Source organism: Nicotiana sylvestris, chromosome 8, assembly GCF_000393655.2.
Source record: "Nicotiana sylvestris chromosome 8, ASM39365v2, whole genome shotgun sequence".
In the NCBI taxonomy this organism is placed as follows: domain Eukaryota; kingdom Viridiplantae; phylum Streptophyta; class Magnoliopsida; order Solanales; family Solanaceae; genus Nicotiana; species Nicotiana sylvestris.
The window spans coordinates 19,301,902-19,313,099 of NC_091064.1; the positions used below are offsets into that span (position 1 = coordinate 19,301,902).

Genomic DNA, 11,198 nt, shown 5'->3' on the forward strand with positions numbered 1-11,198 from the left:
AGACTCTAGAAGGATTACTCAGGTATCTCGCCGAGGAAACAAAAATGGCCGGACAAAGGACAAAACGATAAAAGTGACGAAGAGGAAAAGATGGTTATTTTTATGAAAATGGCTCTTCAGTACCTCCAAAAAAAGTACTAAGGCAGTCCCGGTAAAAACAATTGAACACATGGATAAGTGAGTTAAAAATAAATAAAGCTTATGTTTTATGAAAACACCCATTTCAAAAAAAATGTAAGGTTGACTTGGCAAAAATGGCCAATAACAAAGGACGGCATGACAAAAACAAAATGACTATTTTTACGAAAATAGCCCTTTGACACTTCCGAGGGAGGTTGAAAGGCTGTCCCGGTAAAAATGGACAAAAATAAAGACGAAATGGTAAAAGATGTTAAAAAGAAGCAAAGTAATCATTTTGTACGGAAATAGCCCTTCGGCGCTTCCGAGAAAGGTTTTAAGGCTATTTCGGCAAAAAAGGTTCAACATTGGGGAAAATGGTAAAATATTAGCTAAATTTATGAAAACAGCCATTCGGCGATTCCGAAGAAGGTTTTGAGATTGTAAAAAATATGATCGGACGCAAAGACAAAAAAATGAAAAAGACAAAAAACAGCAAACTATTTTATTATTATTATTTTTAAAAAAAAAATTGAAAAATATTATGGACACACCGATTTCGAAAACTCTTGCCAAAAAATGGGGACCAAACCCGATGAAAGTTGCCTACGTACCCCACTGGAATTGTGAGAATCGGACCTATGTAGTGTTTTTTTTGTATCCCAAGTTCGAGTTTAACCACCATTAATCAGCAAATATATACATGAGATGTTGACTGTTGCTTAACTAACCACAAGCATGAAGCTTATAGTCTTGGCGATACCGGAAAGCTCCAGCATTACGTTTCAATATTGCATAATCTATTCAGTTATTACATATTATTACTATGTTAGTTTCTTCTCTTCTTCTAAGAGCTCACCAGGAAATTACAACATATATGTTGACTGTTGCGTAATATCTTAGAGACTTAGTGTGATTTCCCTAACTAAAAACAGTTTTTGACCATCAGATATCATGTCTGTGTCCAGGATCTTGGCTCCATCTTCTGAGACTACACAATTTGCTGATGAAACTCTCAACTGCGCCTTAGCTGTGTTAATGAGCTCATCAATGCTTTGTGGTACCCATAGAACTACTCTTCTTCTCTCGTTTTTGAGACTCCTGGGGTCTGAAGTGAACACTCTGCATCTAACCCGCTGCCCTTCATCTTGTTTTCCAAAGCTCGTAGAAAATTCTGACAGTTGACTACCCTGTGCATCTTCCAGTAGCTTAATAAGATTCTTGTTTCCACCTACTCGAGCTTCATCAAGTGGAGTTCTTCCCCACCTGTCCACTGCAAAGACACTAGCCCCAGCTTTTAACAGTAACACTGAAATTGGAAACAGCCCTTCTGATGCAGCTAGGTGAAGTGGTGTTCGAAAGTCATAATTTTTGGAATTAGGATTGATGGCGCTGTCCAACAGTCTTCTCAAATAATCTAGATCTCTTTTCGCGACTGCCTCACAAAGGCAAGTCCCATCATTATCTATACCTAGTAGTGCCCCTGCTTCCATAAGCAAAGAAGCCACTTGATCATGGCCATTCTTAACCGCTTCAAGCAATGCAGTGGAGCCAAACTTATCTCTAGCATTAATCTCCACTCCTCTTTGGATAAGGAAAACGGTAATATCTCCATGTCCCTTGGATGCAGCTAGATGCAGGGGTGATCTTCCATCATAATCAGTTCGGCTGGGGTCTGCTCCTGCACCAATTATACGACTTAGACGATACAAATCTCCATCGTGAGCTGCACAGTTCAACCTCATCGTGAGCTCAGATTCATGTTTCGCAATATTCAGTGTTATGTCTGAATCCAATATCTTGCTTTGAAGGCTTGACTCTCTTCCCTCAAGTAGATTATTGATAATTACACGCCCGCCAGAGAAGTATATCCCCAGAATCTCCACCAGAGCTTGTTTATCAATTCGTAGCAGTCTAGATAACTCATAAACTTGAACTGTATAAGGGACTGGGATGTTACAAAGAACAGAAATTTCACCAACAGAGTTGTAAGTGTGAAGATCCAGGAGAGATTCTTCAGTTTCATTTTCTTCTGGTTTTCTAACTTCTTCCACTTTACCATGACAGACAAAATACAGTTGATCTGCCATGCTACCCTGTTTCATAATCACTTCCCCTGGAAGGAAAAATTCTTCATGTACTTTGATTGCAATCTGTTTGATAAATTCATGCGAGCAACCTCTGAAAAGTGGGACTCCTCTGATGTAGGGCTCATACAACTTTTGCGAAATCTTAGCTCGAATTGAAGCAGGAATATCCTGAAGAATAGAAGACTCATTATATCGGCTCTCACACTGTAATCTGACATAATCTTTGATCTCTTTGCTTATGCACTTCCCCAGCCTGTTTCTGTTCATATACTTTATAAGATCTGCCATTTTATCCCTGAACTTTTCAGTTTTGGATCCTTTTACAATTAATGCTGCCATGTTACCAAGTAGGTAGGCACCAAGAATCATGTCAAAAGAGACATAAATCATTACAAATATCATTTTCTTGGTATTGACTGCATGAATTACCCATAACCAACAGTTGCCATGGTGACAATGGATATCAGTTGCTACTCATCTAGGTGATCGAGAAGTCACAACAAAAAAATAAGGAAAGAACCAAATTGGTACAACCATCCCAGATATTTCAGAGGAGGAAAGAAAACTCTTGGATGCAATGGTGAGTTCTAATTCTGTAAATCCTACTGTTTCTAGCACTGGAATGTTGAGTAAGAGCAGGAACAAATTGCAAAAAATAGAACATCATCAAAGCAAGACAATGGTGACTAATACACAAGGTCAATCTGCATTGGAGACAATTGTTATCGACCAAAATGTTCCACAACAAGTGCACCTGGGGAGAGACTTGTATGAAGACGGAGAGGAAGAAGCAATGTTACAACAGTGTAGAGCAGAGGAAGCAAGAAAAGGGGATCTATCACCAATGCATAGCGGCAAAGGTAAGAAGACTCATACAAGGAAAAATAGTTGGGACGAAAAGGTTAGTGATTTTTTAAATGTTAGGCGACCTCCAATGAGAGTTGTCAAACAAAAGAAGGCCGCCCCAACTACATCTACAAAGTCCAATAGTTCAAAAAGGAAATCATGAATTTTGAATACATTTTGAAGAATTGGGATTGTGATTAAAAAGAGTTACAAATTGAAGAAATTACAAGTTCGGACAAGAAGGGACAACATTTTAATTCCTTCATCATTTTATTCTACCATTATATTAGTATTCACATTTGTAATATCATCACAGAGTATGTTATAAACTTTGTGATGATCATTGAATATTTGGTACTTTCCAGTTCTTATTTTTTACATGCATGTTAGTAGGTGAGGCTATTTAAAGCCTCAATAGGAATAGTAAGGTAAGGTTTAGCCCAGTTTGTGTTACCTTGGTCCTATGCCTTATTTTATTTTTTTATTTAGTAAATTTGAATTATCTGTATAAAACTAGGGGAATGATTTTTTTTTATTTCGCTCAACTAATTTTCTAAAGCCGGTCAACAAATGCAAGCAAGCTTCCAAATGATGTAACAAGTAGCACATAAGTGAACATGATGGTCACAAAAAGGATACCTGTCTTATACGGACGACCCCTGTGTCGAGCTTCGCTAAGTCAAATGCGCATGATGTAACGAAACGATCCTACTAGGGATAACCAGACATGTGGCTTGTTCTTCTAGGTTTTTTAAAAAATCCTAGGGGATGAGGTGTATCTAGACTAGCCATAAAACGAGAGGACAACTCGAGTTAGGAAGGGGTAGCGTACCAGGAGCAATACTTCTCCGGCTTAACTACTGTACCCTCCCCACTCTTAAATATGGGTGACTAATAATCCTTCACCGTGAGCCCAAGCCCACCGGCTTTATCTCAAGAAAAGAATGGGGTGTGTATCCGCGATTCCCGAGGTTGTATTCAGAAGACTCAGAGGGATGCACAAGAAGACAATTTATAATACAGTTCAACAATATCAAAGCAGTAAAAAGCAGGAAAGTAGCACATTCGGCCCAAATAGATCACAGTTATATACAAAAACTTAATGAAGCCAAATAAAGTCAATGTACAAGCTCGAATTCTTGAGTCCCCAGCGTAGTCGTCAGAGTTGTCACACCCCTTTTTACCCCTCAAAAGATATGTATATGTATTTGTGGGTTAAAGAGTTTTTCCAATTAAAGTGACAAATTTGAGTAGGGATTATTTTATTTTGGAGTTAATTTTTCGGTGTTCCAAGTCACCATTTATTTGAATCCCTAGTCAAAGGAAGGTTTGACTCTATTTTATTGGTCCGCAAAAATAAAGTTCGGGTAAGGAATTTTATTGACCGGGGAGAAGGTGTAAGGCACTCCCCAAGTCCCGTGGTTTTAGCACGGTCGCTTTATTGGCTTAAACTTGGCTTTAATTAATTATGGACAAACTGTGATTTACATGATTTTTCATGTTTTATCTATCCGCTTTTATTTTTTAATTATTAGAATAAAAAAAGTAATTTGAATAGTATTACACTGTCATAACCACGTTATGCAAGCGAATGCGTGATCGAAAACAAAATTAATTAACTTGTCGTAATTGCGCCTCGCAAGCGAATCCGAAATCATGACAATCAATTTATTTGTGGTACTTTTGAGAATTTACTACATTAGAGAAAATTAATTATTGAAAGTCAACTATTGCGCTATGCAAGCGAATCCGCGAGTTTTAGCAAAGGATTAACTAAGTTAAAAATTAACTAAATTTAGTGGGTATGGTATGAGATTATTGAATTAATTGATTGAATGTTAAACATCACGCTACGCAAGCGATTCCGTGAGTTAAAGCGCGCCTACGAATTGCCTAGCGTTTAAATCAATTAATGAAGAAAGCGACTAAATTATTAAATTATTTTAATTATGGAGCAGAATCGGGTTGTGGTTGGTGTTGGTTTAAGAAATCAACAATTAAAAACTTGGGCTATCTCTTGGTTATGGATAAATAAGGCTAACTCCTAAAACTTTAATGGTATTGGGCTCCTTTGTTGATTTATCATGAAATGGGCCCAACGGAAAATATCTACAAAGAGTGGCCAGCTGCCTTTTATCATTATCATTATTTTATTTTATTTTTTAGAAGAAAGAAAAATGGGCCAGCTGAAACTACTTAAAAACGGGCCTGCTGGCATGCTTAACACTAAATGGGCCTAGCAGAAAATATTTAATTGGGCCCATTTATTCAATTCCAATCTTATTTCTCAGCCCCAAAACTATCAATTATACTTATTAACTTAACATAAATATTCAAACACTGCACTAATGTACGTGAGGCCAAACAGTCAATAAAATATTACTAGAACTTTTCCATTGTTCACATTATTGTTGACATTAATTCAATGGATTCTACAAAGATATCTTTTGAATAATATCACTTGTCAGAAAATGAACTTAACTAGAAAAGTATAACATTAGCGAATCACAAACCATATTAAGACAAAATTAATCCACCAACATAGCTTCTACTTTAATAAACTAAACAGAAAAAAAATCATGCTACAAGACTTCACTACTTGTTTTAATTCTTGATGTATTGCCATGAATTCCAGATTTTAAATCACTATTTATACCAACAACATAAAGATATCCAAATAAGATCACAATTATACACAAACACACAATTAAAAGGATTCAAGATAAACTAGCAGCATGGTCATTGAAAGCTAAGATATTACAGCTTTAAATATTGATACATGGAATAAGCTATTCATATTCCTTTTGTAAGCATGAACTCATACTCATAAAGCACTAAATGATCATAAACATCCCAAGATTATATTTTATTTCTTGTAACAACCATAGCTACACTAAAAGGTGAAAGGAATACCTACTAGGAGCAGAATAAACTCACGAGCAAACCAACGGCAACACACTTTAAGCAGCAGCAGCAGTATCCAGCAAATGAAACCGAGCCTATGCAAAAATTTCAACAGAAAAACTCAAACAGACTTTCAAGGAAAGAAGAAACAAGAGACTCGCGTCACAGGCCTTTGTATTTTTAAGATATTCCTTTCTCCTAGATACTCAAAAAGGCTCTCAAACTCTCTATTATTTTTTGTTCTTCTTTTGAGTATCCAGGATGTCCAGACTACTCCCAGATGATATGGAAAGACCTCCCTTTATAGGAGAGGACTTTTGGGACAGATTTTATTTTAGCCAAAAATCTGTCCTAAATGATAGATTTTTGACCAAAAATATGTCCAAAACCAGAAATCTGTCCGATGATCAGTTTGCTTTACCAACTGTGGATAGAATTTTGGAGTATTGTACTCCAAAACAGTTCGCAACATTGAAAAGCAAACAGATAAAGGTCCTACACTCAAGTACTCTCTATCTTTATCAACAAATAGCTGAATTTAACACTCAAACCTTCAAACTAACCAAACTATGGATTGATACAGCAAAAACAAGACTTAAAAGGTAACCGAACTAAGTATTCAAACAAACTAGATTCAAATCAATTTGATTTGTGCAAACTAACATGAAGCGATTGAGATTACAAACTATCGTGCGGAACAGAAACTAAACGAGCATTAATAAATTATCAAACATGACTAATAACAACTTAACAAACGACTAACTAAATAAACGATTCAACTAATCTTTTTGATTTTTTCATGAAACTAGCATAAAACACTTAACTATCGACCGGCTAGGTCGGAAAACTGAAAATTCAAACTTAACAAATTCACACAAAATAGTCGACCGGCTAGGTCGAAGGACCAAAAATCGGGACTAATAAACAATAACGAACCACTCAACCGGCTAGTTCGAACAACAAGAATTCCATATATAACTATACTAACACATAGAACGATCACATTCGAGCACTAATAATCAGTAAAGACTAATAATTGAATGACAAAATTACAAAAGATGAATTGAAAACCAAAGCATGGTATACTGGCCGAGAGTAAGAAAAAAAACTAAAACAAAAGGATGAGATTTGGTATTTACCACTGCTCGAGGCGACGATTCCCATCTTTGAGCACCCTTTTCTTGATGATAGATGATGGTTCGGCCATCCTTGAAATCACAGCCTTAGCGCCATCATCGTATCACAAAGAAAAGAACGCTTAAGAGTCGGGGAGGAAAACTGGAGGAAGGCGTGGCAGCTTGGTGGTGGTAGCCGGTAGTGGCGACGGTGGACGACGGCGTCGGGTTTCTGTTGGAGTTTTGGGGTAAAAACCAGCATAGGATGATAGATCATGTGGAGCTCTACACGCCTATGTAAGTATTTTATGAAGGAGAGGTCTAAAACTCGACGAATTTTCAAAATAAAGTGAGCTAGGTTTCGGATTTTGGTTTATTTGTAGAGTTTGGGAGGGATTCAAGGGATTTGGTTCGTGGATTCATGAAGAGGAGGAGGAGAAGAAGAGATTGGCGTTGGTTGGAGGATGTTTGGCCACCGGAGGACGGCGGCACCGCCGTGGGGGACGGGCAGCTGCGGTGGAGGAAGAAGAAGAGAGGAGAAGGGGTCTCTAAGGTTTGGGAGAGTGAAATGAAGCCAAAAATTTGATTATTGGGCCTTTTATATGACAGATAAAATTGATTGCAGGCCATTGGATCATGGATAATAGAAGGCTGAGGTTTAATCTTGAATACTTAACCAAAACGACGTTGTTTCGATATAAAACTACGTCGTTTCGACCCTCCTATGGCAGCCCCATTTGGACCGGATCTGGGATCTTTGGGCTTCTAATTTTGGCTCAATTTCAATTAAAATACACTAGCTCAATCCCTTAACCCCTAACTATCTTATTTAGTCCTAAGGAAAATATATAAGTAGAAAGAAAATCTTTTTGGGATATATAATTTAAAGATGCAAACTAAAATACACAAATAAAAGGTAAAAAAATATTTTTGGTATTTTTAATAAAGGAATGTAAATAAAAATGCACAAATAACTAAAAATCATCCAAATATTAGTATTTGTAGGAGAATTAGAAGCGAGCCAATATTTTGCATATCATTCATATGTATTTATATATGTCGTGTATACGTGACAGTATGTCTAGTGATACATTTTGGACATACAAATGGCATATACCCGATAAAATACATACAATTTATTTATACATTTGGATCTTAAAAAATAACATTATTCCTTTTCCTCTTCGAGTTTTAATATGAAATTTCAACCAAAACTAACTTTAATTTTCATCTAACTCCTTAAAAAACGAGATATAAACTCCAAATGATATTTCTAATCGTTCGCAACAACACCACCCAATCCAAAGTACATGCAAATAACAATTTCACATAACCCAATTTTCGAATTTAAAGCTTCAAAGCTTTTAATGACTGCAAATAAAGTTTTAGTGGAGTTTACATCTTTATTATAGTTTTAGAGCCATTTATAAAAAATGAAAAAATTGTAATTGCTTAACTAAATAAGAATTTCTTTGAATCTACTATAAAAGTTCGATTATACATATCATGTGCATGTGTAGCCAATCGTTTTGGTCTTGCTTCAAATTTAAAGGCTTAGGATCGGAACTTTTTTGCGCTCAAGTATGATTTTGAGTACTAAAAATTTATCACTACTAATATACGGTTGTGCTTGGTAAGAAAGAGAAAGGGAGAGAAAAAAAAAGATTGGAGCTTAATATATTACTTTGAGTGTAATTGGTAAATATAGTTATGTCAAGTAATTAAATGAGGACATAACTAATAAGGTAATTAAGTTGATCATTTTACATGTATGGTAAAAATATTCCTTAATTTTAACGGATACAACACTCTCATTTCAAGAGGAAGCGGATACCCAATCATCTCTCAGTCCAAAACACGGGCTAAATTAGCCGGTTAGCCATTTTTCGTGAAACGAAACGAGAAAAAGAAATAAAAAAGGGAATTTTTCATAAAACACCATCTTTTTGGTCTAATTAGCCATTTATAGATACCCTTTGCTATATTATATGTTATAAATACCTTTTATGTTTTTATACAATGTATTTCATGTATTTAAGCTGTTGTATTCATTAATACAATCAAAAATATAGGCGTAAAATCTGGAATTCCAGCTAAGTTTGACATGTATTTAGCTGTATTCAAGCGACATTAACATTAAATACAGTAACGTATCTGCGCTAAGAACGGAAGAAAATAAAATCACATGATATTCTCCTAATTTAACTCAACGAACTAAAACGATCCCTCATTAATCTGTATTTGAAAGATACATAATAAAGATTATAGCTGAATAAAGAGAAATACATATGAATAATACAGTTGAATACAACAAAATACACCTTAATTCATCTGAATAAAACACTTGAATACAACAAAAATACAATTGAATACAGCTGAATAAACTCTTGAATGCAACAAAATACAACTAACTTCTGCTGAATAAAATAGTTAAATACAACTGGTTAAACCTGAATACAAGTGAATACAGCTGAAGAATACATTCGAATACACTGAATACAAATAGGCGATTTGGGCGATCTAGATAGAGAAACAGCCCTATGGCTTCGCCGGCCGGCGGCCAGCCATTAATTCCGGCTGGTCAGCCATGAGGCAAATTCCTTATTTTTTTCCCTTTTCATATTACACTTACAAGTAAAAACTCAATCCTCAAGCTTGAACTCAACGAGAAAGTTGCTGCCAATTCCAGTCAAGAAGTGGAACGAAGCCAACAGAAGCTATGGTGAGAAGAATAAATCAATAGCTACTCCAATTACAAATGGGGTTTTGGTTACGTTCTTTCTTGACTCCAGCAGTGAATTGGGTCTCCGCTCAAAACCTCCACAAATACGGTTAGTAATTCCAATCTGTATTTCTTATCGAATATGCACATAGATAACGTTGGTGACGCGGAGCAGAAAATTGAGAATTTGGGTGGGAGAAGAATTAAGAAACTAGGGTTTGTGGGAGAAGAGAATCTGGTTGTATGCAAATAGAGAGAGATTGTATTGGAGTTTGCAGATACGCGGTAATTATGTGAGAGAAAATACAAAAAGGGAGAGAGAAAAATAATATTTAGCATATATGGTGCCTTAATTGTAGGATGTAACTATATTTAGATTTTTTGCAATAAAGGATAAAAGGTATTATAGGATGTAATATTTTAAAATGGTATTTATTTAAAATAAATAGGGTACTAAGGTTTTCTATAGGGTGTAAAAATTCCAATAAAAAATTACAAAAAATATGGGGTGATTTTTAACTTTTAACCCCGCGTGTCCCATGGACAGAATTTTAAAGTCAAAAATTAAAAGTGTTGCCCATGGAGTAAGCGAGGGGCAACACTTGTTAAACTTGAAGTTCTGCCCATGGAATAAGTGGAAATAAAAATTCAAGACTATTCACTTTGAAGGCTAATCGTGTATTTCACCCGAAAGAAAGGTTGGATTTACTCAAATGTCATCTTTTTAGGTTACCGTTTAAATTTTGCCTCCCCTTTTAAAAATTTGTGTAAATATAAGATTATCTTTTTTGAGCAATGTGAGACTTGGGTATAGTGTTTGCTAATATAATTTTCAGTTTGTTCACGAAATAATAAATTGTGATCTGATGTTTGCAATAATTTATAAAAAAAAATAGATTTTTTTCCCTGTAAGTAATTAATTTTATTACCAAAACTGGTTAGTACAGCCCAAAGAGAGAAGAAAATATTTATATTTTTATTTAACCTTTTCTTATAAAAAATTTTATTTGCCAAAAAAAAAAAAATCTTTATAGTCTAAAAGGTCATTAGCACAATATATTAAAAAAAGTTTTGGTAGCAATGATACAATAAGCTTTTGAAGAGGGTCTTTGTACTTTTTTCAATTCAAAATTATGAATCTATATCTATACTATATTAAAAGCACGAAGGCTCTTAGCGAAATATCGTTCGCCTTTTTTACCCTTCAAGAATAGATTTTATATTGGACAATACTGTAATTTAAGTTAATTTCCTATTATTTAGGACTTCAAAATCAACTAAAATTTTTATTATTAAATTTTCCTTATTTTAGACAAGAGGGGTTGCTCTGATGGTAAGCAGGGGTTGCTCTGATGGTAAGCAACCCCCACTTCCAACCGAGAGGTTGTGAGTTCGAGTCTCCCT

At 35.3% G+C, this 11,198-nt stretch overlaps 1 protein-coding gene and 1 long non-coding RNA gene across 2 annotated transcripts; both read right to left on the reverse strand.

Moving 5' to 3' along the window:
* Window positions 1-870: 870 nt before the first annotated feature.
* Window positions 871-2,661, reverse strand: LOC104233338 (potassium channel SKOR-like). Its single transcript, XM_070153088.1, has one exon. It carries the CDS (start codon window positions 2,607-2,609, stop codon window positions 1,017-1,019), a length of 1,593 nt encoding a protein of 530 aa, XP_070009189.1. The 5' UTR covers window positions 2,610-2,661; the 3' UTR covers window positions 871-1,016.
* A 3,064-nt stretch (window positions 2,662-5,725) lies between these two features.
* On the reverse strand, window positions 5,726-7,618 carry LOC104233337 (uncharacterized). The gene is made up of 2 exons (XR_712613.2): window positions 7,097-7,618; window positions 5,726-6,052 (listed from the first exon to the last, which is right to left on the reverse strand). It is a non-coding gene; the product is annotated as an uncharacterized lncRNA (long non-coding RNA).
* Between the last annotated feature and the right edge of the window lie 3,580 nt (window positions 7,619-11,198).